At 44.0% G+C, this 14,381-nt stretch overlaps 2 protein-coding genes across 5 annotated transcripts in view; both read left to right on the top strand.

Annotated features, from left to right (window-relative positions):
- DNAJC6 (DnaJ heat shock protein family (Hsp40) member C6) overlaps positions 1 to 10,326 on the top strand; it is a gene marked incomplete at its 5' end in the record, with an annotated part of 44,648 nt that extends 34,322 nt beyond the window's left edge. For all 4 annotated transcript variants that reach the window (XM_079314449.1, XM_079314451.1, XM_079314450.1 and 1 more), the window contains 7 exons: positions 1,672 to 1,824; positions 2,561 to 2,629; positions 3,241 to 3,375; positions 5,149 to 5,403; positions 5,884 to 6,029; positions 7,004 to 7,180; positions 8,048 to 10,326. In XM_079314449.1, coding sequence (XP_079170575.1) covers positions 1,672 to 1,824; positions 2,561 to 2,629; positions 3,241 to 3,375; positions 5,149 to 5,403; positions 5,884 to 6,029; positions 7,004 to 7,180; positions 8,048 to 8,149 — 1,037 coding nt within the window. In that variant the 3' untranslated portion in view covers positions 8,150 to 10,326. The remainder of the gene's footprint in view (positions 1 to 1,671; positions 1,825 to 2,560; positions 2,630 to 3,240; positions 3,376 to 5,148; positions 5,404 to 5,883; positions 6,030 to 7,003; positions 7,181 to 8,047) is intronic.
- A 971-nt stretch (positions 10,327 to 11,297) lies between these two features.
- Positions 11,298 to 14,346, top strand: LEPROT (leptin receptor overlapping transcript). The gene is made up of 4 exons (XM_079314477.1): positions 11,298 to 11,403; positions 11,577 to 11,652; positions 12,373 to 12,559; positions 13,714 to 14,346. Exons 1-4 carry the CDS (start codon positions 11,388 to 11,390, stop codon positions 13,828 to 13,830), a joined length of 396 nt encoding a protein of 131 aa, XP_079170603.1. The 5' UTR covers positions 11,298 to 11,387; the 3' UTR covers positions 13,831 to 14,346.
- The last annotated feature ends 35 nt before the right edge of the window (positions 14,347 to 14,381 follow it).

Genomic DNA, 14,381 nt, shown 5'->3' with positions numbered 1-14,381 from the left:
TACCTTATTCTATTCTATTCTAATCTATTCTATTCTATTCTATTCTATTCTATTCTATTCTATTCTATTCTATTCTATTCTATTCTATTCTATTCTATTCCACTCTCCTCTACTCTATTCTACTCTACTCCCCTTTACTCTACTCTACTCTACTCTACTCTACTCTACTCTACTCTACTCTACTCTACTCTACTCTACTCTATCCTACTCTACTCTATTCTACTCCACTCTACCCTATTCTACTCTATTCTATTCTATTCTATTCTATTCTATTCTATTCTATTCTATTCTATTCTATTCTATTCTATTCTATTCTATTCTATTCTATTCTATTCTATTCTACTCTTCCCCACTCTACTCTACTCTACTCTACTCTACTCTACTCTACTCTACTCTACTCTACTCTACTCTACTCTACTCTATTCTATTCTATTCTATTCTATTCTACTCTACTCTATTCTATTCTACTCTACTCTACTCTACTCTACTCTTCTCTACTCTACTCCACTCTATTTTACTCTGCTCTACTCTACTCTACATTATTCTACTCTACTCTAAGCTGTAAAGCAGTCCCTACTGGAGGCTCCTCACACCAACAACTGGAGATCCTCAGTTTTGCCCTCATTATGTGTCCAATAGTGCACATGAGTTTCTAAAAAAATCCTCTGGGGGTTGAGGTAGACTTACAGCACTATGAGTTGAGTTTCTCTTAACTTTGGGAGTTTGGAGCTGTGAGAGTGATGCTGGACTAGGAAATACAGAATTTCTGTTTCTTCCAAGACCAGCCTCCAAGAGTGGTTGGATAAATATTTAAGAGAGGGATCTTTTGAAGGATAAAGCAGAGTAAGTGCAAAGAGAAAGAGAAAAATCCAAGTTTTAGTGGAATAAATTGGTCACCTGTACCTGGAGAAGGTTTCTCTTGCTGTTGTAGGCTCAGTCTGAGAGCTCTCACCCAGGGGAGGTTTAGCAAACACATCACACAAGAGGAGCAGCAACAGATCAGGAAAAGATTGAAGGATTTATGAGCTCTGCAGAGCCAGAATCACACAGCTCAATTGTCCCAAGCCAGGACAATAAGGATAAGAGCTTGGGAAATGAGTGAGGAGTAGTGACTGAGCAACATAAGCAGTGAGTAGCATCATTTCAACAGGGCAGAGCTTCTAGGGATTGCACCTTTCAGGATGCTTTTAACCTTAAAATTGTTGACAAGGATCTGAGTGACTTCACAGGAATTTCTTTTGGTTGAGTTTGTTGGGCTTTTACATGAAAGAGAGAAAACTGAACATGGACAACATGGATAACCTTTGCCAGCCTGAAATCATCTTGAGAGGAATGGCAGGAATTGCATGAGGGCAGAGCTCCAGACTGTCTTCCACCCTGCACTGACAGTCAAAACTGTATCTGAAGTGCCTGAATACTTTAATACTCACTCTGCCTAAATTCAGCCTCTCTCACGAAATAAGAGATGGGGTCAGTTTGTTGCCATGACCAAGTTGTGGGGCTCTTTAGGTGCCCAAAATTTGGGATATTGATGCTCTCCAGTTGCTCCCCCACAGTCTGAGGCTGTCTCCCATTTGCTACCTGCAGGTATCAGCTTTCCTCTCCCCTCAGCATTTCCTTATCCTGAAGCACATTCCTGGTGCAAATATTTTCTCAAATATATTTTCACAGCCACTGCCTTTGATCCATTTGGAAGCAGCCCCAAGCAAACTGGTCCAGACCTTCTGGGCTCCTTCCTTGGCTCATCAGCTGGCCCTGGGGATCCTTTCCTTCAAGCCACAAGAAGCCCTTCCCCAACTGTGCACAGTGATCCCTTTCACATGGGTAAGAAAGGGGAGGCTCTGCCAGGGTGTTTAAATAAATGTCAAATGTTGCATTGAAATAGAAATGGAACCATTAAGTACAAACTGATGCTTCCCATAAATGATTCTAAACCACAGAAACCCCAGGAAACAGGAAAGAGCTTTTTCTCTCTGGACATGAAGAATATTCAGCATCTGAAGTGTGGTAGGATGAGCTGAGTTTTGCTCAGGTCTCAGACTTAATTAATAGGCTATTTATATAAATAAAAAAGAGGCCATGGAGAATGTCTGCCCATATATTCCTGTGGTTATGAGGTCTCCATTAATTGCACTAAATACAGCCATATTTAGAGAAAACATACATCCTTTGGTGATTTTAGTTGAAGGCACCAACTTTCTTTAGCTCCTGTGCTAACCCTAACCAAATTCACAGCTGAATTTGACTGAAGAGAAGGAATTATCTTGTATTTATTTAAAAGTTCCCTCATTTCCTCCTTCTCAGCCCAAAATTTAATGTGTAACCTTGTCTGAAGCACATTCAGTCATGGATTTGTTTGTGCCTGATCATCTAACACAGGATTTCCCTGGAAAGTGGGAAGGGATCTTAAAGATCCAGTTCCAGTCCCCTGCCATGGGCAGGGCCACCTCCCACCTGGGGTTTTTAGACTTTGCAGAGTCCCAGTGGCTCCTGGTGGGCACTGGGCTGTGCTGGTTTTGCTGGAATGCTTTGAGATACTGATACCAATCATTCTTTTCAGCTTCAAGCACTCCAACTGTTTCCATCCAACCAGATGTTTCCAGTGGTTGGGACTGGCCCAATAAAGCAGGTATGTGTCATAAAATTCAGGGTGGTTAGCAAAAAAAAAAACCCCAAACTTTAAGGAGCTCTGAGAGGGGAGAGGTAGAGGGAAAATGCTGCCAGTGACTGCAAAGAATAGATTCCCTCTAAAGATTTCCATATTTAAAAAATTAAAAATAAAAATATTTTCATATTTCAAGATACTGGGTGTGTTTCCTCAAGAGCCCAGAGCAGGGGAGGTGAGGTGAGGCTTCCAGAGTTTGTTTCATTCCATGAAGAGTCCTGGGAAAAACCTGGGAAGTGCTGTGCATTCCCAGGATGCCAATGAATGATTGCACGACTCTTTCTAATCTTGGGAGAGTGTGTCTGGCTTCCCAAAGTTGTTTCCTGAAGGCTTCTAGTTCTTAAAATATATCCATGTGTCACAACTCCTCTGGCAGAGCAGACAGGCTGGGAACACTCCTGCTGCTGGCTCCTAATTGGGAGTGGGAGTGCCACAAGTCTGAGGCTGCTCAGGAGCCTGACAATGGTACACTCAATTTTAACAGCAGTCTTCTAATATGTGGGTAAGAGCTGCACTCATCAAACACGAGGAAAAATGATTTTTTTTTTTAATTTATATTTTTTTTTCTTTTTAAGGTGGTTTAGGAATGGGAAGTAGGTCTGCTGCCACCAGTCCTACAGGATCCCTCCACAGCACTCCCACTCATCAGGCTAAACCCCAAACACTGGATCCATTTGCTGATCTGGGAAGTCTTGGAGCGAGTTTAGCAGGTTTGTAACCCTTATTTTTAAAAAAGGGAAAAGAATAAATTACCAGGATTATTTTAGAGAAATAGGCTGAGCAGCCTGGTGTGTGCAGGGCCTCTCAACCCACCTGCATGCCAGTGCTGCTGCCAGGCTTTCCCTGCTGCCTGGTTCTCTGTAAACTCTCACAAATCCATGCTTTTCCTGATCCCCAGTCAAAAAATGTGCTGGCAACGTGCAGGGAGCTCAGCAGGCTCCATGGATTGCACAGCACAACCCCTGATCAGTCCAAACATGCTCTGCCTGAGGATGCTCTGTGTCCAAGTGCTGCTGCAGGGGGAGAATCTGGCTCTGCTTCTTGAGGAACTGCTTCCTTCTAGACTTGACTCATTTTTCTGCTTTGTGAGAAAAGCAGTGGAATTGATCTGCCTCTAATTTGCAGTATTATTTAAAGGTGGGGTATTTGCAAGGCTACAAAGCTTTTATGTCACAAAACAATCAGCAAACCCTCAACTCCAATGCTTAAAAGGCAGTTCTGAGAAATTACTGAAGTTTTCCCTAAAGGCCAGCATTGTCTGAGTGTGATCAAGAGATTTGTCCTGCCTTTGTTGCTGCCCTCAGCTCTCCGGTGGTGTTTGTTTTCCCCTTTGCGTCAGCCCCAGCATGGCTCTGGAGTCAGGTTTCCCAGTTCCCTCTGCTGGATTTCAGGCTGCTCTGCAGGAGCAAAATAAAAAGGCTGCCAAGCCCCACGTCAGAGCCACCGAGGTCCTTCTAAAACATGCATTCTGTAGGAGAGTGGTGGGGTTTCAAAACAAATGGCTTGGCATGCCCAGGGGATTTAAGCACATTTTTGTCTGTCGTGACTAAATCGAAAGCACTTCATCCAGTTTCCATGACACATTTGCAAGCTGGGAGCTGAGCGTGGATGTCAGTGTGAAATATAAAATATTGACACTGGGTACCTCCCACAAACACAACCAGAGCCAGAGGAGCATCCCCTAAAGCAGTGAGGTGCTGGGACCCATCTCTGAGGATGGTTTTAATCAGCACAGAGTGAGGAGACACCATTTTAACACCAGCACTGGGTGTTGGCACTGGCACAGGCTGCCCAGAGAGCTCCCTCATCCCTGGAGGTGCTCAAGGCCAGCCTGGATGGGGCTCTGAGCAACCTGGAACTGGAATGGGACTTTAAGGTCTCTCCCAACTTTAATCGTTCTGTCATTGTGTGTTGCCACCATCCACACAGAGCTGTAGCTTTCCAAGGAATTTCCAATTCTTCAAACCCTCAAAGCCAGGCACTGCCCTGTAAACAACTCACAGAGCAACCTCGGGTCAAAAAAATTGGTGGCAGAGCTGGAAAAGGAAGCCTGGGGGATGAGAAATGGATTTGTAGAGAGTTTTCAGGGCTTGACAGAAGGCTTACACAGTATGTATTTATATGTCAACCTGGAGATAAGAAATGTTGATTTAGAAATGGTTTGGAATAGGAAAGATATTGTTGAGAGAGAAATGGAGCTAGAAAAAAACGTTTTAAAGGTGGCTTTGAAAATAAGACTAGATACTTTGGGGAAATAGAACGATGAAAAATGTATTTTAACAGAACTCACGAGGGGTGGTTGTGATGGTGCGAATTAAAACATCTGTATTGTCTCACCATCCGTACAAGACCGGAATGAAAACGGAATAAAAGCTCTTTAAAACGCCTCCGGCTTACCCCATCTCCGGGTGATAAAACCCAAGCCGGGGGGGATTTGGCGGGCCGGATTCCCTGTTTGAATGCCCTCCCGTGGCTCTCCGCAGGTGGCCCCTCGTTCGCCAGCAAGCCCACCACGCCGACGGGCATGGGCGGGGGGTTCCCCCCGTCCCCGCAGAAGCCGCCGCCGCAGCCCATGGGTGGCAGCGGGTGGCAGCAGGGCTCGGGCTACGGCTGGCAGGGGACACAGGCCAAAGGCCAGCCCGGCGTGGCCCACGCCTCCCCCCAGAACAAGCCCAACTACAACGTGAGCTTCTCGCAGGGAGCGCCGGCGGAGCGGGGCAAGGCAGCCGCCAGTGTCGGTAAGAGCCCTGGGCAGCCGCAGGGGGGGTCCCTCGGGATCTCCCTTTGGTCAGGGCTAAGCAAGTCACTCGTGGATTTTTTGGTGTTTTGTCCTGTCCTACATGTCAAACTGTGTTATTTAGGAAGTCCTGTATTCCAAATGAGCTTCCAGAATAATCCTGGAGGTGTGCAAGGGCAGGTTGGAAGGGGGTTGGAGCATCCTGGGATAGTGGAAGGTGGATAAACCTTCCAACAGAAACCATTCTGGGACTCTATAACAATAACAACTTTAAAGTATTTTTAAGTTTCTAAACATCAAGTTTAAGTTTCAAGTATTTTTAGATTTAAAAACATCAAGTAACGTTTTTCATGAGAACTGCATGTTCATTAGCACTGGGACATTGTTAATGTGATTAACCAAAGGATGTTTCTTATGTAGAAAGCCAGTGTTGAATGCACTCCTGATATGGCAATAATTTCAAATCTTCTCATTTTTCAAGATTCCAAGCCAAAAGTGTCTGCAGATTTTGAAGATTTATTATCTGGTCAAGGGTTTAATGCTCACAAGGACAAGAAGGGCCCGAAAACAATAGCTGAGATGAGAAAAGAAGAAATGGCAAAGGAGATGGACCCTGAAAAACTAAAAGTAAGCAAAATTCTTGGTGATGTTCTCCCTGTCATGCAATGTCCTCAACAGATTTAAAACTCCAAGGTTACATTTCTGTCCCCAACCAGGCCACATCAACAATGGCTCAGTGTCACTGTCTGGGCTGCTGCTCTTCCCCAGCACTCCAGCCCTGATTACAGGCACAGCTAATTGAGCTAATCCTCTGCCTCATTAATCCTGCCTGCTTTGGAATTCTCTCATCTCTCCTCAATAAATTGCCAAAGTGCAGATCTCTTATGAAAGGGAAGGGAATTCAGCCTGTCCTGCTCTGTATGACCACAAACTGGAATGGCAGGAGAGAGAACTCAAAGGAAAAGCTGCAGCAAAAGCCAAGCTCTATAAAACAGATTGATCCTCCCAAAATTTCCTGGTTTTAACCTTGTGGAAAGGTTTTAACCTTTGGGAAGTGACAGCAGCCACACTGAGCACCACCATCAGCCACAACAGCTGGGCAGGGGTCAGGCCATGGAGTGGGCAGGAGTTTTCCCATTTTTATCCCCACAAAAGCTGTGGAGTCACTGAAGCTCCCAGCTGATTTGGCCTTCCCAATATAATCTCTTTGCTCTGATGCATTTTTTATTTCATTGGGACAGCTCAGCCTGGAACTGTAAAATCTACTTAGGCTTTGGTTTTCACATTTACATTTTAGCTTGGCTGAGCTTAATTTAGGTGTGCAATTAACCTTGCTAAAGAAGCAGGCAGTTAATACTTAATTTGTCTTTTGACTATTCCATCAAGCATTACTAAGTGTTTTTAGCAGGGATGTTGCTCAGAGTCTGTCTTAACTTTCAAGCAGTGATACAAAAATTAATGACAATTAGACAAAGGTTTTCTGAAGAAATGGAAATGCAAAGAAATTTAAGATGCTTCTTGGGGTCACAGCTATTCAAATGAAGAAACTCTGTCCTGGTGGAATATCTAATGTGGGACATAACTTACCCTCCTTTCTGCAGGTGCTGGAGTGGATTGAAGGGAAGGAGAGGAATATCAGGGCACTGCTGTCCACCATGCACACAGTGCTGTGGGCAGGGGAGACCAAGTGGAAGCCTGTGAGTATGGCAGACCTGGTGACTCCAGAGCAGGTGAAGAAGGTGTACAGGAGGGCTGTGCTCGTCGTTCACCCCGACAAGGTGAGGCTGGGCTGCTCCACCTCCTGGGGAGGTTAGGAAGTGTTGGATGGGTGCTGGATTCATTGCTGCAAATGTGGAAATGGGAGATCAAGATTTGTGCTGGTTTCTGAAAGTTGAGAACTCTAAACTCATCCCTGGAAGTGTTCAAGGCCAGGTTGGAACAACCTGGGATAGTGGAAGGTGTCCCTGCCCGTGGGGCCATTTAATCTTTAAGGTCCCTTCCAACCCAAACCAGTCAGGGGTTTTGTGAAACCACTCCCAGCCCCAAGATTTGCCTGGAACCTGCTGCTTCAAGCAGCAGAAATTCAGAGCTTTTGTCACCCTCACTTTGACTCTCAGTCATTCTGCTGCTGGACAACAGTTCCTGCTAAAATCAAACCAAAGCTCCTACAACAGAACCATCAGGTTGTTTGATTGCCCAGCTCGTGGCTCGTGCTGCTGACCAGGGAGCAAGGACTCCAGCTGGGACACCCCATGGGGAGGAGGAAGCTTCCACTTGGAGGCCTTGGGAGGATGTGGGCTGCCTGAGGCTTGCAGGGATTCTGATTTCATCCAGGAGCTGTGTCAGGTGGCAGCTCTTCCCCTTCCATGCAGGTGCAATTCCTCTCCCAAAGCCAAGGTTATATTTATTTTTAGAAGGTTACATTTATTATGCCCATGGGACAGTGTTTTATCCCACCCTGGGGGTTGTCAGCTCTGAGGAGCAGCAATGCCAAGAGATTCTTAAGCAATTTCCAGAGTAGCTTATTTTTGTCAAGGAAAAAAATGAAAATTCATGGAACTGCTTGGGAATCTGCACATGTGCCAGCTGTTGTGGTTGGGTTTGGGAACTCTGACATCTCTCTTTCCCCTCTGTTTCTATTCCAGGCTACTGGGCAGCCATATGAACAATATGCAAAGATGATATTTATGGAGCTAAACGATGCCTGGTCAGAATTTGAAAACCAAGGACAAAAACCCTTGTATTAGGTACTTTCTCAGCCTCCACTCCAGACCCATGCTAGTGCTTATATAGTCTCTTGTCACAAATGTCACAGATCAACCAAACTCTGGCTGGAAATTCAGAAGTTTCAGAAAACTAAGAGCCTAATACTTATCATGAAGAGCACGAGAAAGGTTTCCTAACACTTGTCTGCAGAATTCTGAGCTCAGAGGAACTGTGGTCACCTGGCTCACCTTACCAGAGCCATAGGGTTGCAGCTTCTGGTAACTTTTCTATTTTATTTTGGATTCCAGTGGGACAAGAGAGAACACATACTGGAAAAAGGTGGAATTGGTGTGTCTCCAACAAAGTGTAGCTGGTGAATTTCCTACTTTTTTTTTTTTTTTTTTTTTTTTTTTTTTTTTTTTTTTTTTTTTTTTTTGGTGAGGTGTGATATGGCAACACTTCAGTTGAGTTCAACAGCTGCTGGTGAGGCCCAGACTTTGATGTACATTTGTTTTTTTCTCTGGGTTTGGATGGAATTATCCAATTGAAGTGCTCAGCTGTGGTTTAGGCACACTCCTAACAGTCACCATTTGCTGCTTAATGACTCATCTAGTGTAGTCTGGCTGAATAAAGCCAAAACTGAATCCTGGGCTGGGTGGGTGTGGCAGCTGCCTGCTGCTTTTGCATTAATGCTGTGCTTCAGTGCAGGGAAATGTGCAGGCAGAATTCCTCAGCACCTGCTTTGGAAAGCAAGCAATGAGTCCTTGATCCTTGAATCCAACTCTCTTGTTGGTTTGACAAGTAGCAGTTTTGGGGGGCAGGGTGAATTCACCTTGTCCAAGTGGGGAATGAGAACTTGCTGCACTTCCCGTGGTTCTCATCAGCAGCCTGAAAGCATCAAAGAGATACCAACAACTTCAAATTCTGCTGGAGAGGTTTAGAAACTTCCCAGATTCTAGGCAACACTTCCCCTCCTGAGGATTCAGAACTTTTCCCAGCCCACTTGTATCACCTTTATGCCTTTATCAGCTCCAGAGCACTTGGCCAAGGCTCTTGGCAGGCTGAAACCTCTTGCAACTTCATTTTTCAGATCATGGTGCACGAGCTGTCACACAGACATCCACAGACCAGGTCTGATTTCTGAGGTCACTCCCGTGCAAATTGATTATCTTCTAAGTTTCTATTGGACCAAAGCAATAACAACACAAGGAAATCTCTCTGTTGCTGAAGCTGAAAGCAGCTTTCCTAGGTCAAAAGTTGAAATTCAAACTCCACCCCAAATTCTGGCATTCTTTTGCAGAGTAACTAAAGCTAGCAGTTTATTTACCAACACCTATCTGCATTTGAGGGATACTCAGAAGATGGGCAGGAAATAATCTGTATTTACTGCCTCAGGAACAGGTTGCCATCAGATGTGAGTCTTTAAGGCTGGTGGTTTTTCAAGACAATCCACTACTTGTTGCATTTACATTTTCAAGTGGCAAAGCTATAACTGCAAAGACAGTGTGTCAAAGTACATGGCTTTCTGTATGAAACATCCTTTTGTTGTACTGGTCCATTATTTACTGCCATTAACTGAAAATGTGAAACCAACACATAGGTCTCCTTTTATATAAAAGACCTTAAGATAATAGTAACAAACTGGATGTTATTTATTAATGTTTTGATCCAGTATGTGCTTGTCTTATTTAAAGAGATAACTGGAATGTGAATCATGTTCCTGTGATTTGTTGGTTTATTGTTTCTCATTCACATTTGTAGATATTGTGACCTATGCCTATATAATAAAAAAGGATCTCATTACTATAATGTACTTTTTTTAATGATGAGAACCTCATTAGCTTTGTATCGAGTTTGTCACAGCACATAATTCTGGATACACATCCATTCACAAAATACAAATCCATCATTAAACTTTACCAAAAAAAAAAAAAAAACAACCCACCAAACCCCTTTACCCCACTTAAGCTTTGGTTACTTCCATCCCTAATGTTTTTATGGATGCATGAAAGTATTAGGATGTATGTATATCCAAATAGTTAACTAAAAAAAAAAAAAACCAACCCATTCTTGTCATATCTGGTAGTGACAGAGGTTATCAATGTTCAGGTTTACTGTTTGACTAAATTATTGTAATTTTTGTAAATAAGGTATATACTCGATGAAATTGTGACTGGTCTAAAACATTTGTATATACATTAAAAAGCTCAAATTAACATATTCAGGTATCTTTTGTGCTTGTGACCACGAGGTTCAAATCTTACATTCTGTGTGAGGGGTGGTGAGCCCTGGCTGGGTCAGGTTTGTCATTATCCACAGGTGCTTTTCACAAATTATTTGGGAATTATTAAAATTTAACATTGCAGTTCTTAGGCTACTGCCTTCAGAGACCCACAGCCAAACAAGTCAGCAAACCCAAATTTAAAAAAAAATTTTGGGAAGTATTTAGCCTGTTTTAATAAGCCTTATGGGTCAATATAATTTTAGATAATGAAAAATGGCAAAAATATGGATTGGGGAATGTATAAAGAGAGGAGTTGAGGAGGGAGGTATCTGAAGAAAAGCTCCCTGGGGAGGATTATTGAAAAGGTTGTGCAAAACCTCTCTCTGAAAAGCTTTTCTTGGGACAAAAATGCTGGTATGGGGTCAAAAAGGTTGGTTTTGGGGGAAAAATGCTGGTTTTGGGGCAAAAAGGCCATAGCTGACTGAATAAGGCTGTTCTTGGGTCAAAAGGCTTCTGTGGAAGCAACAAAGCATCACCTCAAAAATCCAAGGCTTGAAAAAAAATAGCTATTAAAAAAAAACCCACACTGTACCGTTTTTAGTGTGGATTAGCAGGAGGGTGGAGGATGCAGGTGCTGAGGTGGCCCCGCCCGAGGCAAAAGGGCGCCTGGATCCATTTTTGGGGCGAAATCAGAGATTTTTCAGGAACTCACAAAACGGCAGCGCCTGAGGGGCGGGAGCTCTTTAAATCCTGTTGATGGATCCAGATCGAGGCTGCGCCCAAATACACGTTTGTTACACCCAGATATGAATTTAATGAACGCACTGATACATTCGGTACGGTCATACAGAGGTTATACATGAAAATAAACCCGTTTGTTTGTGAGGGTTATGTGGGTTAAGCCCCGCCCCGGGGCCGTCCCCTCAGGGCGGAGGGTGGGGCGGAAAAAGCCCCTCCCTGGCCCCGCCCTTCCTTTTAAAGGCTCGGTCACGTGACGCGGCGAGAAGAGGCGGGGCCAGAGGGCGGAAGTCGCGCGGCGCCAAGGGAGCCCGGACATGGCGGGCGTGAAAGGTACCGGGGGCTCCCCGTGAGGGAGCGCGGCCCGGGCAGCGCCTCAGCGCGGGGGGAGGCGGCCGGGCACGGCGGGGAGGGCTGCCCGGCACCGGGGGAGGCGGTAGCCGGTGCTCGCTGAGGGATGCCCGGTGCGGCAGCCCCGCCTCACCGCCCGCGCTGTGCCTTTGCAGCTCTCGTGGCGCTGTCGTTCAGCGGAGCCATCGGGCTGACGTTCCTCATGCTGGGCTGCGCCCTGGAGTACTACGGGTGAGCAGGGCCGGCGCCCTCCGCTAAGCTTGGCCTGTTTAAAATCCATTAATTCATTTTCTCTCATCGAACGCTCCTCCTGCAGCCCCTCCCCGCTCCCAGGCGCCTGGCACGTGGCATTTTGTTGTGATTAAACATCCCTTCCTTTGCGTTTCCATTAAAATAAAGAGTGCAAACAGCGCTCTGCTGCCTCAGGAAAAGCGGTGCCACCTTGCTAAAGTGACGTTTATAAGCTCACGCAAGCATTTTCCTTAATTTCCTGGGTTTTTTGAACAATCCTCCTCCAGGTTTCCTTGTGGGATGTCCCCACCCATGGCCGGGCTGGAGCTGGATCAGCTTTGGGTTCCCTCCAGCCCAAACTCTTCTGGAATCCCGTGATTTCCGTGTCGGTAACACTTTAAAAACCCCGAGGAGGTTCGAGAGAGCTCTGACACAGAGATGAGAGCAAGGTGTTCCTGCTTTATCTCTGGGATTTGGGAAAACTGCTCCAGTGCATTTCCTGCTCCCTCCGTGGCCAGGGCTGAATCAGCAAAATCAGTCAAAAATAAATTAAAACTTGCTCGTGTGAGAGGGTGGATGTTCTGGGGGCTGGAATTGCCCCATTTTGGGTGGAATCCTCTGCATCAAACCAAAAGTAGGATTAGGGGTATTGCACCAACTCCCTGATGGAAATATCTATTTGAACTGATGAACATTTGTTTTTTTTTTTTCCCCTCCCAGTGTGTACTGGCCGCTGTTTGTGTTGATATTTTACTTCATCTGCCCCATTCCCCACTTCATTGCCAAGAGGGTGGGTGATGACAGCGATGCAGCCAGCAGTGCCTGCAGGGAGCTGGCTTATTTCTTCACCACGGGGATTGTTGTCTCTGCCTTTGGATTCCCCATCATCCTTGCACGGGTGGAAGCAGTAAGTCCTTGGCATTTTAATTCTCAGGCATCATTTCCTGGAGATCATCTCCCATCCTGCTTTTATTTCATGATGGTGCTGTCTGCTGGTGAAAATAATCCAATGAAATTTGCTCTTTCATTTCATGATGGTGCTGTCTGTGTGTGAAAATAATCCAATGAAATTTGCCTTTTTGATCTGAAAAAAAAGCCCCACAAAGCTCTTCACATGACTGAAAAGTTTTTAGCTTTGTTTTGGTCCAATACAAGATAAAATCTCCTTCTCCACCTCATGCCTCTGTGTCTCATGACCCTTTGCATCATTTCTTTCTCTTGCTTCCTTTTTTTCTCTCATAGAATGTCTGAATTCTCCATTTAGGATGCTGCAGATTTGGGGAGTGTTAGGAGTTAAAAAACCAATTTTCCAGAGCTGCCCTTGTGGTTCTCAAAGCATTTCCCAAACTTTATTCCCTCAAAACCTGAGGAAACTCCAAATTCTTTCCTCTTTTCTTTCTGAACTGCTCTCCAGTGGTGAAATTTTGGTCACATTTGTGTCCCAACCACCCAACAATGTTTTACTGAGTCCTGTTGTTTTTCCCCTTCACATTGATGTACTTGCTCTGAATTTATTGGCAATAAATCCCTCTAATATTTTTATTTTGGATTTGTGGCCTGGCAGCAGCAGAATGACCACAAGAGGGAACTCTCAGTCATGTATTTTAAGAGTAAATGTTGCTTATTTAAGTAAATTATTTGTGCAGCTCATGAATAAAAACCTGTTTACTCTCAAATCCACATTTTCTATGCCTGTTACTTATTTAAAAGGAGATTTTTGATTTTGTTGCATGGCAATGAAAGGAGATCACTAATTTCACCAGATTTCTCTCTAATTTAGGTGTGTTTTAATGATTTGTAAGGCAAGTCATCATTTTCTTCTAAATCCTAGCAATAGCTTGGCTGAAGTGTTTATTAGTGATACAAGTGGCTGCTAATTGAATAATTAGTCACACAAATTGAATTATTTATTGTTTACCTGTTCTGCTTTTAGCATCTTCCTGTAGTATTTTGATTTTTTTTTTTTTTTTTTAGTATTTTAGCTGATCTAATGCCTAGAAATAACTGCCCTGAGCATTTTTTCCAAGAACTGCTTTGATTGTTCCATTTCTTGCATTTCAGATCAAATGGGGAGCCTGTGGCCTGGTGCTGGCTGGCAATGCAGTCATTTTCCTTACTATTTTAGGCTTTTTCCTTGTGTTTGGCAGAGGAGATGACTTTAGCTGGGAGCAGTGGTAGGAGCTCACTGTGGTGCTGGTAATTCTGAATATTTTACAGCTTTTTGCTCCCTCTTCTGTGTGTATGTATAGATATTATAATGTGTGTGTTGTCCACGTGGTTTTACATTTTCACTGCATCATTTGCTTTTTTTAATGCACTTCAGCCAAAGGGACAGTGCTGACAGTTGGCTTGAAGTAGTCACTAAAATCTGGAATTATTGTGAATTTATCCATGAAGAAGTTTACAAAACAGGAGCAGGTTTATCCATTTTTCACTATGTTTGCATTAATTTTTGGTTTAATTGCATTGAGCCATTCCTGTTGGGTTTTTAACCATATAATATAAAAATTCTCCTAATGGGGATTGTTCAGCTTGATCAATCTTTCTGCTTTAATTAGGGTGAGTTTGTATTTCATTAATTGTAATTTGAGGAAAATTGTGATTTTTCTTAATGACATAAAGCCAAATATAAGTGATGAAAATAATGAAAGCAAAAGAAAATAACCCTGGTTAAAAACCCTTCCATTTATTTTTGTTTCAAGATCATTTTCTCCCCACCAAGTTATTTT

Source organism: Erithacus rubecula, assembly GCF_903797595.1.
Source record: "Erithacus rubecula genome assembly, chromosome: 10".
Taxonomy (NCBI): domain Eukaryota; kingdom Metazoa; phylum Chordata; class Aves; order Passeriformes; family Muscicapidae; genus Erithacus; species Erithacus rubecula.
Note: the sequence above shows the minus strand (reverse complement) of the source record. Positions and strands in the feature narration are given on the sequence as shown.